This window comes from Gopherus flavomarginatus, chromosome 9, assembly GCF_025201925.1.
Source record: "Gopherus flavomarginatus isolate rGopFla2 chromosome 9, rGopFla2.mat.asm, whole genome shotgun sequence".
Taxonomy (NCBI): Eukaryota; Metazoa; Chordata; order Testudines; family Testudinidae; genus Gopherus; species Gopherus flavomarginatus.
In genome coordinates this window covers 79,489,438-79,509,024 of record NC_066625.1, presented here as the reverse complement: position 1 = coordinate 79,509,024, position 19,587 = coordinate 79,489,438, and the positions used below count along the sequence as shown (strand labels likewise).

Genomic DNA, 19,587 nt, shown 5'->3' with positions numbered 1-19,587 from the left:
ACTTTTGACATTACTGCTTCCGTGCCTTAGTTTCCCATCAATAAAACGGTAAAAAAGAAGAATTGAGTAAACTTATCTAACCTACACTCCATATTCCCCAAATCTGAAGAGTTTTCCCGTATTTACCCTTCACTACACTACTGGGAGTAATAATGCCTTACCTCATGGGGTGTGTGAAGATCAACTAATTAACATTTGTGAAACACTCAGGTGCTACATTGAAAAGGCCATCAGGAGATTAATGCTTCTCTATACAGAGTAGGGGTTGAATAGCGTGCCGTAATCACAGCGTGGAGCCATGCATTGAACAATGAAGGTAAAACAGATATTGAACAGCAGTTTGTTAATGGAGCACGTCTTGTCCTATGCATCTCCATGTGACCGGAGTGAGTATGTACCATCCCCACCGAGCAACTGAGCATGCTGCAGCCCAGGGCTGCACTGATTTTCCCTGCTATTGCTCTTCCTGGTACCAGGGGCCGCTGTGGCTGTGGGCACAGGAACCCAGAGCAGGAAGATGCTCTCTTCTGTGCCCTCCACACTCCCCTGGCAGCAGAGAGAGGAGCCAGACCTGGGTGCGGTGGGTACGGTGAGCAGGGAGATTGGAATAAGGTTGCAATGAAATATAGAATAGCTCCCCAGTCTGCGAGCACCGTCCATCCTGTGCACTGATCGAGGCATGGCTCCTATAGAAAAAAATAGCATCTGATCTGTAACTAGAGTACAACATAATCCATGTGCACCATGGAACCAAATTAAGGTCACATGGGCAACCTTAATTTTGGCATTTTTTTAACTTTTATATGCTAGACTTTGCAACTTTAATATTCTTTCAAGGCAGTTTTTATATGTTAATATAGATGAGCGCCTCTGATTCGAATTCACGGTTGTCCCATGTGCGGGGAGCCCCCTTCACATCCTGGTTCGCCAGGCCACCCATGCTCTTCTCGTTCAAGGCTTTTGCTCCTGTCTTTAAATCATAGGCCTTGGCTACACTCACACTTTACAGCGCTGCAACTGGGGTGTGTAAAAACACCCCCCTGAGCACTGCAAGATACAGCGCTGTAAAGCGTCAATGTAATCAGGGCAGCAGCGCTGGGAGCGCGGCTCCCAGCGCTGCACGCTACACCCGTAAGGGATGTGGTTTACTTGCAGCGCTGGGAGAGCTCTCTCCCAGCGCTGCCGCTCTGACTACACTCACACTTCAAAGCGCTGCCGCGGCAGCGCTCCCGCAGCGCTGCCGAGGCAGCGCTTTGAAATTCCAAATGTAGCCATACCCATAGGTTGTTTGAGGCAAGGACTGTGTTCGCCGTGCTGTTACATTGAACAGCTAGTCACTACAATTATGTATATAGTTCCCTCAGTGATCCTTTTGGCTTTAATACACTTAGCTATCTAGCAGTATCAGAACTATATCAGGATTATTGTCTCCCTATTTTACTTCTTATTGTAAATATTTCTCCGTATTTGATTACATACCTTGTGATGGCTTGGACTGTATCACCATGCTGAAGATAATACTGCTTGTAGATACCCAGGGCACAGTATCTGGGATCTAAGCTATTCTGAGGGAACTCAGAATGGCGTTACTGCATAATTAAAATAAGGTGTCTGTGGATATACATAGCCCTTCATTTATGTTGGGCAGGAAAAATTAAACCTCTCTCTTTTTCTTTCAGATACAAAAGGGGATGCTTCAGGCACACGATACCTCTTCGTTACCCACAGTAATTATGAGAAACAAGAGTAAGAAGCCGTTCTTTCCCTCTTTTCTGGTTTAGCTCCCCAAAAGTTGCTATTTTTCATTGTATTCAGTATAATCTTTTACCATCATGTTCAATTGTTATCCATTTCAGTACCATGAAAGATAAAACATTTTAGGATACAGAAGTGATTATATCCTGTGTGATAAGCAACATTTGGGATTTTAGAGGCATTGCTCATGTTATGCAAATGGTTGGCCCAGTTCTGTGGTGCCCATATAATCTTATGCAGATACAAGCTATGGAAGAAAGAGACCATGTTTTCCATATTGGAAACAGTATTTTTAGTGATCCAGCTCTTTTCTGTTTGTTACACAATGCAATGGCACTAGAATTTGGCTGTAGCTGGCCAGCTGAGAATTCTCCTGGAGTGAATGAACTCTCAGCTGGAAAGAAGACATCAGAGATCTTCCCTGGCTTATTCATAAACTGGGAGAATATTTAAAACAACATTGAACTGAGTGTTTTGTTCAATGGGGAAGTTAAAATGGAAGGGGTCATTCCAAACTAAGCCATTTCAGTAAGCTGCTCTTATCAGATGGACCAGCAGCACCACTGTGGGAAGCAGGAAGGCTTACTAGGGAAAGAAAAAAGAGAGAGTGATATGCAGGGACTAATGATGATGCGGAGATATGACCAAGCCCTTCTACATAACTGGATGGTCTTTCTCTCTGCATTCTGTGAACTGATGGATAGTCAGAAATTCAGTCCTAAGAGGGGTCAGGGCAAATTGAGGATTGTAAGAGCTCGAAGGAGGTGATAAGAGCACCAAGACAAGTTGCTGTGACTGTTTCAGTCATTTTGTAATAAAGTTCTGCTCAGCTTCCTATGAGAGTGTTTCTGGGCTTGTGTATTCCACCCAACCATCCCATCCAGCTGGCGGTACAGTGAGGGGTCAAAGGTCTTTCCTTCCCCTGTTAGGAAATCCCAGTGTTCCATTTGGTGCTCTGGTCACGACTTCCCTGCACAGGAACACAAGCGAACAGTTGAACAGTCTCACGGAAGATGATAACTGATTGTTTACCTTGTCGTTTTTACCTATATTGCCGTAGAAGTTATTTATACTTAAGAATGTTGTGTCTTAAGAATTTGGAACTGCCCAGATATAAGATATATATATAATATAACAAATATAAATTATGTTGCTGTTCAGTGTAGGCTCCAGATTTACCTGGAAACTACTTCTGAAGTCTTACTCAGGCAAAACTACTCAAGTGAATGGAAATTATGTCCTAAGCAGAGGTTTCAGGAATGGCTCCTGTGTTAACAAACCAGTAAAGACAGAGAATGAGGCTAGATTTGAATGGAGCTATAACAGTTGATACCAGCTGAAGATCGGCCCCTGATTATTTCTAAGCAGAGAGGAAGTGAATTGTTAGAACCTTGCTTAGTCAAGTCATCATAGTGAGTTGAGCAAGGAGTTTGGATGCTGTTTCTTATCAGATATCTGGCATTTCTCTTCTAGCCTCACAACCTAAGGAGCGCCCTCGATCTGCAATACTTGCCCCTGATGAAAACACAGTAACCTCAATATTCAATAACAGAAGATCACAGCAGACCACAACACTTTCAAAAAGTGTCTCAATACAGAACATTGCAGGGTAAGCCTGTGTATGTACAGCATGCATAATGTAAGCAGCCTACATTATTCCCCACATTTCGTTAGGAATACATTTATGGGTGTATGTCACATATATTCTATCACCACATATGCAGAAAAACAAATACTATATACTGTCTGAGGAAAGGGGTCAAAGTGCAGTTGCTGTGGGAACTATAACTTCAAATTTCCTGTGTGTTGGGATTTAAAATTTTCAACAGTTTGCATGTGTCAAGATCTTATTCCCACTTTGAACTTTAGCGTCCAGAAAGTGGGGACCTGCATGTACCCCTCTAAACTTAATTCCTAGCTTAGATCTGATAACGCTGCCACCAAACAAAATATACTGTTTGGTACACTCTGTCCCCCAAAACCTTCCCTGGGAGACTCAAGACCCAAATCCCTTGGGTCTTAAAACATAAGAGGAATAAAGCATTCCCCCTCTTTTCCCCTCCCAGATTTTCCGCTCCCTGGGTTACCCTGAGAGGTAGTGTGATTCAAACTCCTTGAATCTTAAAACAGAGAGGAATTCACCTTCCCCCCCTCCTCCTTTCCCCCACCAATCCCTGGTGAGTTCAGACCCAGTCCCCTTGGGTCTTACACAAGAAAAAAAATCAATCAGGTTCTTAAAAAGAAAAGCTTTTAATTAAAGAAAGAAAAAGTAAAAATTATCTCTGTAAAATCAAGATGGAAAATGTTACAGGGTCTCAGCTACATAGACCAGAGGGACTCCCTCCCCCCTAGCATAAGATACAAGTTACAGCCAACAGAGGTAAAATCCTTCCAGCAAAATCCACATTTGCAAATCAAGAAAACAAATATAAAGACTGATTCTCCTTCTATCTAGTACTTAATATTTAGAACATGAGAGACTGTTTTAGAAAGATTGGAGAAACCTGGTTGCATGTCTGGCTCCTCTTAATCCCAAGAGAGAACAAAGAACAACCCAAAAAGCACAGACAAAGACTTCCCCCACCAAGTATCTTGTACCCCGATTGGTCCTCTGGTCAGGTGTCAGCCAGGTTCACTGAGCTTGTTAACCCTTTACAGGTAAAAGAGACATTAACCCTTAACTATCTGTTTATGACGGCATGTAATGCAGCCATTCAGAACTCAAGCTAGGAAAAGCTCCATACCATCACACATCATCATGCATTTTGTATTTATGTATAAAATAATTACACACACACGGAGTGCTGCTATACATAAAGAGTTTCCATGATCATTCATTCTCTCTTTCATTTTCCCTAACACCAGTGATTTTAGAAAACCCTGTTGGATGTGTGTTTGCAGAGCTGTGAAGGGGAAAATTATCAAAAGGCTCAGTTTAGAAAAACATCCACAAGATTAACTGCTTGTCCAAATGTTAGATGAATTTCATTCAGCTAGAACTTGGCATGTACAGACTCTCTTGAGAGATTTCCGATATTCCTCAGCATTTGCTGAGCTGGAAAAACAGTACCTTGAAAATAAGGCTTTGGAATGGCAATACAAAAATGAAAAGTAATTAAATTAAGTTTACCAAACTCTTTTAGACCTCAAATATTCACTTCAGGTTTTAGGGAAATGATTATTTCAGTTAGAAATGTAGATGATCCAGTTTGTTGAGCCCTAATTTGTAGTTATTAGCACTATACATAAAGTATATAAATACATGCGCACACAACACATATACCTGTGCATAATCGGCAGCATTTAGTGCAGCTTTTAGTTTTATTTAAAATTATATTTGTTTTATGTACTTTAAAAAGTGATTGATTTGAGTTTTGGAGTCCTGAATGGGGTTCTGCATTTCCTTTTTTCCGCAGAGTTGGTAATGATGAAAACATGATACAGACCTGGAAATACCTGTCACAGTCAACAGACTCTTTACATAAAATCAGCCGGGTGAATGAATCCACGGAGTCGCTAACTGATGAAGGTAAGAGATCCCAATGTATTCATACACAGACAGACGCATCCCCAGCAAATGGATGGTCTCAACATTGATTTTTAGAAACACTAAATCCTTTAAAAGTGTTTTAATATCAGATTTTTTTTTCTTTGCTGGAAGATTGAAGCTTATTTACATAAGAGGAAGTACAAAGAAAGACAAAAAAAGCAAGGGCCCCATATAGTAATTTCTTTATAGGCTAGAGCATTTTAGCATATTCTGAGTGGGGGAAAAAATATGAAGCATTTCATTTACATTTGAGTTATGTGGCCTGTGTTTATAGCTCAGAAGTACACCTTCCTCCCCATCTTTCATGCTTTCTCTGTTCTTCCAGTTTATTTGTACATCTACATATCCCTATATATTTTACTTTTTTCATACTGGCAGGTTCAAAATATATTTTAATTTTTTTTTTTAGTTAAATTCATGAATCCAGTGTACATCAAACCAAAAACTGAAGTTATTTTTTAAGCAAGGACTACTCTAGGATATAACTAGTCCTTAAACATTTTGTATATTAGCCAACACTGGCCTGTAAAGTACAACATGGTTTTAATTCATTGGGAACTGAACAGAGGACATGATGACAGAGAAATTTCCCAGTTGCCAGGAATTCTCACATGTTGTGTCCAGGCAACAAATGAACAATTTCTTTCTAAAATGTACATAATCTTCAATTCCAGGCACATCAATTATTGCTTTCCAAGCTTGAAAATACAGATTTTACAAAGCACTCCTTAACAATTCTGTTAATTTACTGTAGTAAACAAAGGAGGGCAAATTGCATGTTAATTCCATGCCATTACATGGTAGATAACTGGTTCTTGCTTGTCTTGTAAACCAGAGTTCAGTATACATGATAATTGTGGACTTGTTTAGTGCAACTAGCAAGTAACCTGTAAAAGTAGTTTACATTGTTTCGTACTCACCCAGTAAAATTCGATATAATTGTTTCCATGTCAGTGAAGGAGAGGGGATATAATGTTTGTGGCATTCAGAACAAAGCCTAAATCTGTAGAATAGGCAGTGGGAATTTCAGGTGGGACCAGATATCTGTTTATGGTGCTTTTATGCAGGTGCAGACATGAATGAAGGACAGCTCATGGGGGAGTTTGAGATGGACTCCAAGCAGCTGGAGGCAGAATCCTGGAGTCAAGTAGTGGACAGCAAGTTTTTGAAGCAGCATAAGAAGGATGTCGTCAAACGGCAAGATGTCATATATGGTGAGATGTTTATTGGTTAAAGAGAAGCGATCCAGTTTAGTTTATAGAAACCTCTAGGTTTGGATGGTCTGTTCATACTTTTTAGTTTGTGACTAATTTGGAATCTTTAAGTCAAAGGGAGTTTGCCATTGACTTCACTGGGGCCAGAATTTCGCTCTTTGTGCTTACTGGAAATGAAAATCTCCAATGCCATCTTAGTAAGCTCTGGAATTCTGGATTTCACTTACCTTGAACCATCCAAACAAATTCCATCTCCTGGTTTGTCTGGTGATGACCTTTATACACAGTTACCCATGAGTACAGAGTAGTCAGTTATTTGTATTAGCATCTTCTCCCCCTTGATATAAGTGTCCGCTTTTGCTGCACAGAAAAATAACTATATTGAGAGGAGCAACATGGTGTTTTGGTATTATCTGTCCTTCTGCAGTGTTCAGATTCCAACACAATGGTCCCCAAACTTTTTACCTCGCCCCCGTCTCGCCCCCCTTGCCCTCTGCCCTCCCCCCAGCTGCCATTGGGAGCCGGGTGCCAAGGCTGAGGCCAGGTCTGTGGCTGGGAGCAGAGCTGCAGCTGGGCTGGGACTGGGAGCAGAGCCACAGATAGTCCAGGGACCGGGGCTGGGGCTGGGGCTGTGAGCTGGGGCCAGAGCAGCATGGGGTGGCACTCCCTCCTCCCCTGTGTGGGGCTGACCCAGGCCCCACTTCATGCTCTACCCCTCCCGAACGTTCCTCCATGCCCCCCCCCAGATGGGCAGGTCCCACAGTTTGGGGGCCAGTGTTCTAGCAGTAATGAGAGCGAGCACTTGTTCATATAAACAGAGTATGGGAAGGGCTGATCCACCTCCAAGCTATGCCCTACCATGCACTTCAAAAAGAAAAAAATATTTTCACATTGATAATCTAATTAGTAACTATTAAGAGGCAAGAAAAGAAAGAAACTGGTATATACCAATGGCATTGGGAAGCCCAAAGTGTTGCATTTAATGTATTACAGACTATTTTCCCCTGAGTTCATATGTATAAATCCCAGTAATACTAGTGCAAGTAATACACATGTTAGAATGGGGAATTATGACCCCATAGCACTTCATTACATTGTTAGCTTCTATGAGCCCTTCTAACCAGCTAGATCTGGTAAGTGGCTTTCCTTGGCTTAGCAATGCCAAATACTCTGAATTGATACAGAGCCTTGTCCTAGAAGATGGTAATGACGACTCATGTGCTTCTTGTGTTGGACCTGTCCTTGTCTCATGCAGAGCTGATGCAGACAGAGATGCATCACGTCCGCACTCTGAAGATCATGAGTGATGTGTACAGCAGGGGGATGATGCAAGAGTTGCAGTTTGAACAGCAAATGGTGGAAAAGGTCTTTCCTTGCCTGGATGACTTGCTGAACATCCACAACCAGTTCTTCCAGCGGATTCTGGAGAGGAAGAAGGAGTCCCTGGTGGACAAAAGTGAAAAGAACTTTGTTATCAAGAGGATAGGAGACATCCTGGTGAATCAGGTGAGTGGTGAGACACCCTGCATGCTCTAAGCACAAGACTGCATGCCAGGAACTCCTGAACTACAATTCTCTCTCTTAGGGCAGGTCTACGCTTAAAAGTCTGCATTGGTGCAGCTGCGCTGCTGTAGCACTTTAATGAAGATGCTGTACGCTGACGGGAGAGCTCTCTGCTGTTAGTATAATTAATCCACCTGAGCAAGACGCGGTAGCTCCATCAATAGGAGATGCCCTCCCACTGACATAGCGCTGACTACACCAGTGCTTAGATCAGTGTGGATTTTTCACACCCCTGAGCAACATACTTATTTATACTGAAGTAGTTCTGTAGTATAGACCTGCCCTTATGCTGTCTTATTAGTGGCCTAAGGTGAGTCACATCACCTCTTCGGGTATGTCTACCCAGCAAACAAAAACCTGTGTCTGGCCCGTGCCAGCCGACTCCGGCTTGTGGGGCTCAGGCTGCGGGGCTGTTTCATTGCTGTGTAGACTTCTGGGCTCCAGCCCAAGCCCAAGGTCTAGGACCCTATGGGGTGGGAGGGCCCCAGAGCTCGGGTTCCAGCCTGAGCCTGGAAGTCAACCCAGCAATGGAACAGCACCTGAGCCAGAGTCGGCTGGCACAGGCTAGCCGTGGGTTTTTCTTTGCTGCATAGTCATCTCCTTTGTGCCTCCGCTTCACTTATACGATAGAGATGACAATAATTGTGAATCTTTGTTAAGTGCTTTGAGATTTTCAGGTGAAAGGGTTGATGTCAGGTTTGATGCCTGCTTTGTTTGTTCATGCCCCATGGGGAGAAAAGCATCAGCGCTGGTTACAGTACGGTCCGTCATTTATTGCACTAAGCTTGGAATCAGGGACCTGGATTCCATTTCCTGGGTCTGCTGCTGATTTGCTGTGTGACCCCGGGCAAGCTGCCTCCCACCTCTGTAATTCTTCTCCTTCCCACCCCCACTTCATCCATCTTGTCTCTTTGGAGTGCCAGCTCTTTGTGGTAGGGTTTATACCATGCCGAGTCTCCATTCACAAAATTCCACAGATTTCATTTTTTGAAAGCTACACTTCGGGCTAGATTTATACTGCCAGTGTAGCCGTCCTTTGCAGTGACGGACGGTGGGTGATGCCAAGTGATTGATCCCAAGGACTCAGTGTGGGGGCTATAAGTTTGTTCATGTCTTGCAGTTTTCCGGTGAGAATGGGGAGCGAATGAGGAGAACGTACGGCAAATTCTGCGGGCACCACAACGAGGCTGTAAATTATTTCAAAGACCTGCAGTCAAAAGAGAAGCGGTTTCAGGCATTCATCAAGGTAGGCACTGGTGGGGGATTTGTTGCTGACCCCCTCAACATGTGCACACTGCCCATCGGCATGTCTTGGCGAATGCTCCATCAGCAGCATTTTAATTTGTCTTGTCTTTTTTTTAGAAAAAAATGAGCAGCACGGTGGTGAGGCGCCTGGGGATTCCTGAGTGCATCTTACTGGTAACTCAACGGATCACAAAGTATCCCGTGATATTACAAAGAATATTACAATATACCAAAGGTAGAGCCTGTTTCTTTTCCTAAGCACGTTTGTTTCCTCTGTATCTTTCTCCAGGACCTTTCCCAGTAAAACTGCCCAACTCAGAATCAGCCTGCCAGCTCACCCAGTGTTTAGTGCCCAGTGCTGCTGTAACTAGAGACCTGGGTTTCATTTCTTCCATCAGGGTTTCAAACCTCAGGCTAGGCAAGCCTGAGAGTGCTGCAAAGGTACAGCACACAACCCCTGTAGAAGTGAAGTGCCTTGATATGCTCATCATTACAGCAGTCTCTAGCTAATTGTGGAGCAACATGCATAGACTCCAAAGACCCCTGTCTTGACCACTTTGGATAGTGGCTGTGATGCAGGGCCTTGGAGAAGGGGATGGCAAAATAAGGAAGAATAAGATCTCAGATCTCCAAGAGGATTCACACTCTCCCTTTGAACCTTTCTTCCATCCCAGGAATCCTACATTACCATACTTTTAAATACTGTAGTCAAAGAACTTGGCCTCGAATATGACTCTTTATGGGTGATTTGTGATCAAGTGGTTATGGGTGATAAATCCTCAGTCAACTCTCTAGGGTATTTCTCTGTGTCACACAAGCACCTTACTGATTCTGCATGATCAACCCATCAGGAGCAGCCACAAAATCTTAACACTTGCGGAGATCAGGAGTTAGGATGGTAGAAACCTGTGGGAGTAGCCTGCATAGCACATCCTTGCTGTGTTCCTGGTTTCTCTCAGTCTCTCACTTAGAGAGCAGAAAGGCTCAGCTTACAGTTTAATCTCATCTGCTTTCTGCTGGTGCACTCTGTTTAATCTCTGTGGAAGCCTTTTATTAGGTGAGGATGAGATGTGGTTTATCTGTGCCACTCCATTTAAGATATGGTAAACTCCAGAGGTGTTTTTTGCATGATTTCACCCACAAAATCCACTGGAGAGTGATGTATCTGTAATGCTTTCTATTCCAGTTTATCAGCGGGTGTGCATCCTACAGATACCTCAGCTGTGACACCATAGATTAGCCAAGGAATGGCAGAGACTGACCACTGTGTCTGTATAATCATTAATGTTCTGTAATTCACACCTTTCAAAAGTTTTCAAGTATTGTTTGTTTTTTTCTAAAATAAATTTATGTTCAGAAGGGACTATCTTGTTGGCCATTATCCTCCTCACACATAGTCGTCTGTCCCATTGGCGTGGTTTATAGACGTGTGAGCGAGGGTCTCTGGAATGTGAAACAATTTATTTCACAAATGCGTCACTTCATCAAGACCCAAAGAGATGAGAATTTTTCCACTACGAGGATGGACCATTAATTCAGACCCTTAAAACTTTTATTGCAGCTTTATTGAGTGTTCCTAATAGAAACTGGTGTTCAGAAATGGCTGCACCTGATTTGCTTGCATTAACAGCTGTGTGCACATGCATAATTGCTGCATGCCCATTTTTATACATGCAGTCAGGTAGCCATGCACTTGGCAGAGGCTGAAAATGTCCTTATTTACCTTGTCCTAGTTTGCCATAGCTATGGTTCCCCTTTACTGTATAGGTGTCTGTTTAAGATTGGTGACAAACTTTTCATTTCTTCTGAATGAAACTTGTCTTGGGAAGATAGTGCATCCGTGTGCTATAGCGTTTGATGACTCAGTGGTAAAGGAAAGGGGAGAAGTAAGACGTTAGGCTCTGCATACTCACAATAAGGGTGCACTGAAACTGAAGTCTCTCTCTCACTCCTTTAAGAAAACGAAGTGGAGCATCAAGACTTGACCCAGTCGCTAAACCTGGTTAAAGATGTGATAGCTGCGGTCAATAGCAAAGTCAGCAACTATGAAAAGAAAACGCGTCTTACCGAGATCTACACCCGGACGGACAGCAAGTCCATCATGAGGATGAAGAGTGGCCAGATGTTTGCCAGGGAGGACTTGAGACGTAGGAAGCTCATCCGAGATGGGCCTGTCTCACTGAAAAACACAGCTGGGAGACTGAAAGGTGAGAAAATCCTACAGATCCTGCACTCAAAGGATGTACCCTTCCTGTCCCCAGATGATGGCAGGGCTCATCCATCTTGCGTAGGACCGGCGCTAGTGTTTTTAGTGCCCTAGGTGCACGGCCATTTCGCCGCCCCGCGCGCTGGTCTGCTGTTCTTGTGGAGCTGCCGCAGGCATTCCTGTGGAGAGGGTTTGCTGGTCCTCGGCTCCGGTGGAGCTGCCGCAGCTGTGCCTGTGGGAGGTCCACCAGAGCCGCGGGAGCAGCGGACCATCCACAGGAATGCCTGCGGCAGCTCCACTGGAGCCACGGGACTAGGGGACCCTCCGCAGGCACGACTGCGACAGGTCCACCGGAGCCGCCTGCCGCCCCCCGCCGGCAAAATGCCGCCCCCCAATAATCCTGGCGCCCTAGGCGATTGCCTAGGCCGCCTAAATGGAAGCACCGGACCTGATCTTGCGACTTCATTCTCTTTCCTTTGGCTTGGTGGGTCCTCTGCCTTGTACACAGGTTTTCTTCTGAAATTGCTGGCCCATTTATTATTCATATTATTTTATTGATTTTTCTGTTTCTAGAAAGGTGCTGTCAGAGTAAAAACCATGAAAAATCCTTCCCTGTGCTCCTAGTAACACCCTAGATTACTACCACAAGTATTTCTGCTATTTCTGTTACTGCTTATCACCGATGCTGCTTATTTATTTACCTTCCAAGCTTTGCCCAGCAAGCTAAGTGAAGGGTGTGATGGTGAATGCCCCCCTCCTTCCTCCCCTCCCCAGGGAAGGGAAACCTCACTCACTGTCATCCTGGCTCCACTGGCTCCTCAGCAGTCATGGAGCAGCTCATGATAGAACCAACCCCACTCTTCCAGGGGGCACCTCCTTGGGAGTCCTGGGATCCAGACTAAAAGAAAATTGGCCACCAAGAGTAAATTAAGAATGAGAGCAGCAGGGCGTGATAGCGCCGTTGCTGGTGTGAACAGTGATGTGCAGTTGTCCACTGAGGGCTTGCAGTGGGAGGGCACCGAAGCTAATTAATTAAGGAATGTGATTAGCCATGTGTATCTCTTGGCCATGTGGATCAGCACAGTGCTCTGGTTGCAAGGCAGTAATTCATATTTATATATTGTGGTTTTATACACATCCATTGGCTCTAGGAAATACGCACACTGAATGTGAAATGCAGCCATTGCAGTTCCCAGTTTTGCTGCCTAGGAGCAGCATGACATTTCTATTATTCGAAAGTTCCCCGGAGCTGCTCAGCAGACCCAGCATTGCATTACATGTTACACTGAAGTAAGTCTCCACTGGAGGCCTGCACTATTTTACTCTGAAATGTCTGAGCCTGCTGCTCCAAACCATTACTGCTTTTCTGTTTCCCTGACGTCCCTGCAACTGCGGTATTCTCTATTACATGCACATTACAGACGAGGGGTAGCCAAATGTACTAACCCTCCCAGCCACATACGATAATCTTCAGAAGTTCGAGAGCCAGGCCTGCCTGCTGGGGCTCAGGGCTTCTGCCCTGTGGCAGGGTGGTGGCGCTAGGGGCTTCTGCCCAGCAGACGCCTCCCTTGGGACAGAAGTCCTGAGCCCCAGCAGGTGCATCCTGGGGACTGAAGCCCCGAGCCCCCACTCCCTGCAGGACAGAAGCCATGTAAAAGAGCCACATGCTGGCTGCTGGATCTGATTGAACTATTGAACTGATTTTCATTTACTAATGTAAGTAAAAAAATGTTAAGGCATTTAATCCCCAACTCATCAAAGCATTGGGCTTAATTGCTTTGCTGAACTGGGACCTGAAATCTTTCAAGTGAACTTTGAGATAGGAATCATGTTAGTCATTCTCTCACTCACAAGCAGAAGCTTGCCAAGAGCTGCCAATGCTGTACTCCACCCCATCAGAAAGGTTGGGCTTGTTTTCGCTCTCCACCAATATCAGGCATATAAACTTGGTACCTGGGGCTTCAGTGGAGTTTGGCCATTTCTCTTTGGTGTGTGTGGAACAGATGTGATGCATGGAAAGTTACCATGTTATGTCTCCAAAGAATGTCTTGATTGCAGAGGTGGAAGTATAAGGGGTTTTATGAGTGCATGCCTCCATATTCTGTGCCATCGGAGGATAATTTAGATTCCAAAAATATGATATGATCTTTCTGAGGGAAAGTTTAAAGATGGTTTCTAGGTTCCTAGTAAGGCTGTCAAGCAAGTAAAAAAATTAATTGAGATTAATTGCGCTGTTAAACAACAATAGAATACCATTTATTTAAAATATTTTTGGATGTTTATTACATTTTCAAATATATTAATTTCAATTACAACATAAAATACCAAGTGTACAGTGCTCATTTTATATTTATTTTTATTACAAATAGTTGCACTGTAAAAAACAAAAAAAAAGTATTTTTCAGTTCACGTCATACAAGTCCTGTAGTGCAATCTCTTTATCATGAAAGTCGAACTTACAAATGTAGAATTATATACAAAAAAAACTGCATTCAAAAATAAAACTATGCAAAACTTTAGAGCCTGCACGTCCACTCAGTCCTACTTCTTGGTCAGCCAGTCACTCAGACAAACAAGGTTGGTTACAATTTGCAGGAGATAATGCTGCCTGCTTCTTGTGTATAGTGTCACCTGAAAGTGAGAACAGGCGTTCACATGGCACTGTTGTAGCCAGCATTGTAAGATATTTACATGCCAGATGCGCTTAAAGATTCGTATGTCCCTTCATGCTTCAACCACCATTCCAGAGGACGTGTCCATGCAGATGATGGGTTCTGCTTGATAATGATCTAAAGCAGGGCGGACTGATGCATGTTCATTTTCATCATCTGAGTCAGATGCCACCAGCAGAAGGTTGATTTTCTTTTTTGGTGGTTTGGGTTCCGTAGTTTCTGCATCAGAGTGTTGCTCTTTTAAGACTTCTGAAAGCATGCGCTAAACCTCATCCCTCTCAGATTTTGGACTGCACTTCAGATTCTTAAATATTTGTTCGAGTTCTGTAGCTCTTTTTAGAAATCTCACACCGGTACCTTCTTTGCATTTTGTCAAATCTGCTGTGAAAGTGTTCTTAAAACAAACATACTGGGTCATCATCCGAGACTACTATAACATGAAATATATGCAGAATATATTTAAAACAGCAGGAAACATACAATTCCTCCCCAAAGGAGTACAGTCACTAATTTAATTGACACGTTATTTTTTTAACGAGCATCATCAGCATGGAAGCATGTCCTCTGGAATGGTGGTCGAAGCATGGAAAGGGGCATATGAATGTTTAACATATCTAGCATGTAAATACCTTGCAACGCGGGCTACAAAAGTACCATGCAAACATTTGTTCTCACTTTCAGGTGACATTGTAAACAAGAAGCAGACAGTAGTATCTCCCGTCAACGTAAACAAACTTGTTTGTCTTAGCGATTGGCAGAATAAGAAGTAGGACTGAGTAGACTTGTAGGCTCTAAAATTTTACACAGTTTTGTTTTTGAGTGCAGTTATATAACTAAAAAAATCTGCATTTGTAAGTTACATTTTCATGATAAAGAGACTGCACTACAGTACTTGAATGAGGTGAATTGAAAAATACTATTTCTTTTGTTTATCATTTTTACAGCACATATATTTGTAATAAAAAAATAATATAAAGTGTGCACTGTGCACTTGTATTCTGTGTTGTAATTGAAATCAATATTGAAAATGTGGAAAAATATCAAAAATATTTAATATATTTCAATTGGTGTTTTATTGTTATAAGTGCGATTAATCATAATTCATTTTTTGAGTTAATCATTTGAGTTAACTGCAATTAATTGACAGCCCTAGTTCCTAGTAATGTTTGTGACTGTGGACGGTGGTAAGGCAAATTATTTCTCTTGCTGTAGTAATCATTGGGTGGATGCTAGAGTTTACTTCATTGCCCTTCTCCAGTGCCTAAGAAAACTCAACCCCCATAGAAAAGCACCTGGAGACTCAGAATTTAGTCACTGAGGATTTTCAGCAAGGATTGCACAAGGTCAACCTCCCTACAGTCAAATCCAGAAGAATGAAAGGAATGAACTTAATTCTTAAGTATCAAGTTTATAAAATGATAAAAAAACATTAATAATAATAATTACAACATAATTTCTACAACATTACATGGTTACTTTATAATCCACATGTATTACCTTTACAGTATACATAAAAATAAAGAAAAAAATACATTTAAACAGGTCAGTCCCCACTGAAACACAGTGAGAAGAAACTCAGAGTTCCCAAAAGCTTCGGTTGAGTTCACCTGAGTCTCAATTAGTCTTTGATCATCAAATCTATACAGTCCACTGAGTCAAAACCAACATCTTGCCTCCACTTGCCTATAGAAATCTTCAGTTGGAATCCATGCAGAGATTCTGCTGAGGAGAGATTCTCCTCTTCTGCTGAAATCACTCAGCTAGTCAGTTAACTAACCACTCAGTTAAGTTTATAGATTTAAAAAAATCCGGTAAAAAGAAACAAAACTGAGAATAGAAAAATGTAAATGACTCTTTCCTCATTATCACATTTAAATAAAAGTTGGGGAATCATACTGGTTGAGACAATTTAAACTAAAACAGTTTGGCTAAAATTAAACAGCATTCAGAGTATATAGTTAAAGTAAAATAAATTAGTTTCCCCTCCCATTTTCTTCCCTCTATAATTAACACTGCCAGTGCTTCCCTGCTGGGTGAACAGTACCACCAAGTTGCTGCAAAATGCTTCGGAGTTAGGGAAAACAGCTGCTTTCTGCTCTGCTCTGCTCAGCTCAGCCTGTCCCAACTCACAGAGTGCAGGTAGGGCAGTTGCTTTGCAAAAGGCTAACTACTTGCCCTCATGAAGTCTGAGTCCAGCAACAGGGAACTATTGAGCATACCCAAAACTACCACACCCAATTCCAGAAACTTCTGAGTGTGGAGAGCTAATTGTGCATCTGCCTAGCAGCAGTGACCCAGACACAACTCATTCCTACGCACCCCCAGTAGATCGCTGAAAAAGATATCTCCCTGTTTGGCATGTGGGTTACGCTTTCATGAGATCTCAGTTAGCATAAGTTATATTATGCATTTCCCATAGAAATAATGGCTCCCAGTACTAGAGCCAATGGCTAGCCAGCAGAGATGAGTCAGAAGTTCCAGATGGGAAAGCATCCAAAAATTTAGAACCTGCTTGTCCTAACTTCTGGGATTTGGAACTGGAGCCAGGAGAAACACAGGAATAGCTTTTCTTGAAGTATTTTGGTCTTTCCTCCTCTGTGCCAAAAGCAGAAAGTGCAGTTGGAAATAAAAACAAACCAAAGTAAAACAAATCTTACCTGAACTTTTACAGACCCCCCAAAGAGGTTTGGGTTTGGTTTGAGACTTCAGCAGAAGTTTGGTTCATATTTGATCTGAAAGGGATCTTGTTCCTTCAACAAGCCTGGAAGGAATTACGCAGGGGATGAGTTAGCTTTTGAGTTACCTCATCTGTATATCACAAAGTTTCGTAGTGTATTACACAGAAACTCTTTGTGCGGTGGGGCTTGGGTGGGGCATCGCACTCAATACTTACTATGTAATCTTGTGATGTATCATGAGGCAACTTGGAAGGTAGAATGTGTATTTTGGGGAAATATCCTTGCTCTGATTCAGAATTTTATATTCATCCTCTTTGGATTTCATTCTTTTCTCCTGCCTGAGTCAGATTCTCCCCTCTGAGGCACACCTGTTTGGCTCCTCGTGAATTCAGAGAGAGCCATATACATCTGTGGGCAGAGTCAACATTAGCTGCTGAAGTTAAAGTGCCTGGGGAAGAAATTGCCGCTGACAAGTGTTGTTACAAGATAATTTGCACCACTCATTAGAGGAGAGCAATAAAACCAAAAGATATTTTGCTTGAGGATAAAAATATAGATTATCTGAATGAATAGGGTGTATGTTCAGGGAACATCCCTTGCTTCCACTTCCCCAGTTTTCCACGACTCTTGGAGGGCTTGTGGTTTGGAAAAGAATATCCCATCTGACTCCTTTCAGTGGTGATTTTACATTGCCCAGGGGAGTCACTATAGAGATAGAGGCCGTTCTCTTTCCAGGAGCTGAGTATATTGTCTCTGCAATGATTACAGTTCCTACTAACCAGGAAGCAAAACACACCAAACAACAGACTAATCCACCTTCTTAGAGTAGCCTGAATTATCACTCTTATGCTTACCAGGAGCTCTAGAATGCACGGTATTGCTAAATAAAAGGTATTAGTAGGCACTGGAACCAGTGATTGACATAGATAGATATTTGGTGATTAAACCTCGATGTTTTTTCTCTGTTGTAGAGGTTCAGGCTGTCCTCCTCTCAGACATGCTGATATTCCTTCAGGAAAAAGACCAGAAGTATGTCTTTGCCTCATTGGTAAGGCTTTGGTGTTTTCTCTTCCTTTCTTTTACAGAGATGATCCGTAGTATGAATTTAGCAATGAAAGCATATCACTGCCTGCTACATTCCTTCGGGTTTTTTTGGACAGATCACTTTGCATATAACCGTTTTGTTTCCTTAGCAGACTTCATTATTTTCTATTGAAAACGTGTCTTAATTTCTCCCCCTCCTACTCAGTGATTTCTACGGTGATTTTGAACATTTGGTAATTGGCTCTGAAAATAAGCCTGTCATTGGATACATTTATTCTTCATCAGCCTGTGCAAATCCTGCTCACTTAGGAGGGAAGAATGTGAACTGTGTACAAATGAATCACTGCAGAAAAAACAGACCTAATAAATCAGTCTAAAAAGCAAAAAGCACAGGAACAAAACCCTACTGCTGCAATGAAGTTTGAGAAGCTCACAAAGCAGCATCCTATAGGAATATATTTGTCATGGACCAGTTCATGTCGACAAAAACAGGAGCTTTGGAGAGAGTCCTAGATGAAATAGACAGGTGATGAGACATGCTGACCTGATGAAAAAAGGTGTCAGTGCCCCAAAACCAGTGAATAGCTACGGGTCCGGCAGGGATGCATCTTTCATGCATGCTTCAAAGAGGAGACTTTCTCTGTTCCTCTTGTTCTTCCCATTCACTGAGCCACATTTCCAACCCCCTTGCTGCCAGCGCAGGGCATTTCTTAGCTCTTCAGCTGGCTGTGCTGCACACAAGGGTCATGCTGGCAAACCTCTGCTAAAGCATACCCCCTCCCCTCAAAAACCCCTGTGATTCTGTAAAGATCACAAATGAGCCCATTGGACTATGCATGCCACAGGTGGAAAGAGAAGCTTTCAGTGGTAACAGAGATATTACAGTGACCCTAACAGCTCATTGCACATAATCTTCCGTGGAATCCTTGATGCAACAGTCTCATAAAAACTTCCCTAGCGAGAGTCGGCTTTAAGCTACAGAGAACAGGAAGGATTTTGGTGCAATGTGAAGAGAGGATGTGATGCAAGGAGTCTGAGGGAGGGAGAGCAAAGGCAGTGGCAGTGAAACAGGGACCAGCAAGCCATACAGAGAGTGGTGATATGAGATAAAGAATCCAAGAATAGAGAGCACAGACAGCAGGATGTGAGATCAAAGCAAGTTCTTGGAGAGTCTGGAAAACCACAAAGGCAATTTTTAATTGTATCCAGGGACAGTTGAGGGCAGTTCTTCCTTAATGGTCAGAGGAAGGTGATACCAGCGTTCTGGGCTCAGTGAAATACATTACTCTCAGAATACACATGTTGGGTGAGGCTAGCACTTCTTTTGGCCTGTAGTTGCTAAAGGTGCTCACAAGTAGGAAGGAAGTGTGACTGCAGACACTAGGAGCTTTTGAGCAGTTTTTGCCAGCCTAAAGCTTTGGTGCTTTTTGTCTGTCTTCTCACCAATCTTCTCTCATCTAAAGGACCACAGATCCACTGTAATCTCTCTGAAGAAACTGATTGTACGAGAAGTGGCCCATGAGGAAAAGGGTTTATTCCTAATTACCACCGTAGTGAAAGATCCAGAGATGGTAGAAGTCCATGCCAGCTCCAAGGAGGAACGCAATAGCTGGATACAAATAATTCAGGACACAATTAACACCATGTAAGTTAACACGCT

General features: G+C 42.9%; 1 protein-coding gene across 3 annotated transcripts in view; it reads left to right on the top strand.

The window, feature by feature from the left end:
- The window catches only part of AKAP13 (A-kinase anchoring protein 13), a 343,718-nt gene that overhangs the window by 305,667 nt on the left and 18,464 nt on the right, over positions 1 to 19,587 (top strand). For all 3 annotated transcript variants that reach the window (XM_050967379.1, XM_050967378.1, XM_050967380.1), the window contains 10 exons: positions 1,680 to 1,746; positions 3,229 to 3,364; positions 5,172 to 5,284; positions 6,373 to 6,519; positions 7,775 to 8,025; positions 9,203 to 9,328; positions 9,445 to 9,562; positions 11,286 to 11,534; positions 17,855 to 17,931; positions 19,391 to 19,572. In XM_050967379.1, the coding sequence (XP_050823336.1) occupies positions 1,680 to 1,746; positions 3,229 to 3,364; positions 5,172 to 5,284; positions 6,373 to 6,519; positions 7,775 to 8,025; positions 9,203 to 9,328; positions 9,445 to 9,562; positions 11,286 to 11,534; positions 17,855 to 17,931; positions 19,391 to 19,572 (1,466 nt within the window). The remainder of the gene's footprint in view (positions 1 to 1,679; positions 1,747 to 3,228; positions 3,365 to 5,171; positions 5,285 to 6,372; positions 6,520 to 7,774; positions 8,026 to 9,202; positions 9,329 to 9,444; positions 9,563 to 11,285; positions 11,535 to 17,854; positions 17,932 to 19,390; positions 19,573 to 19,587) is intronic.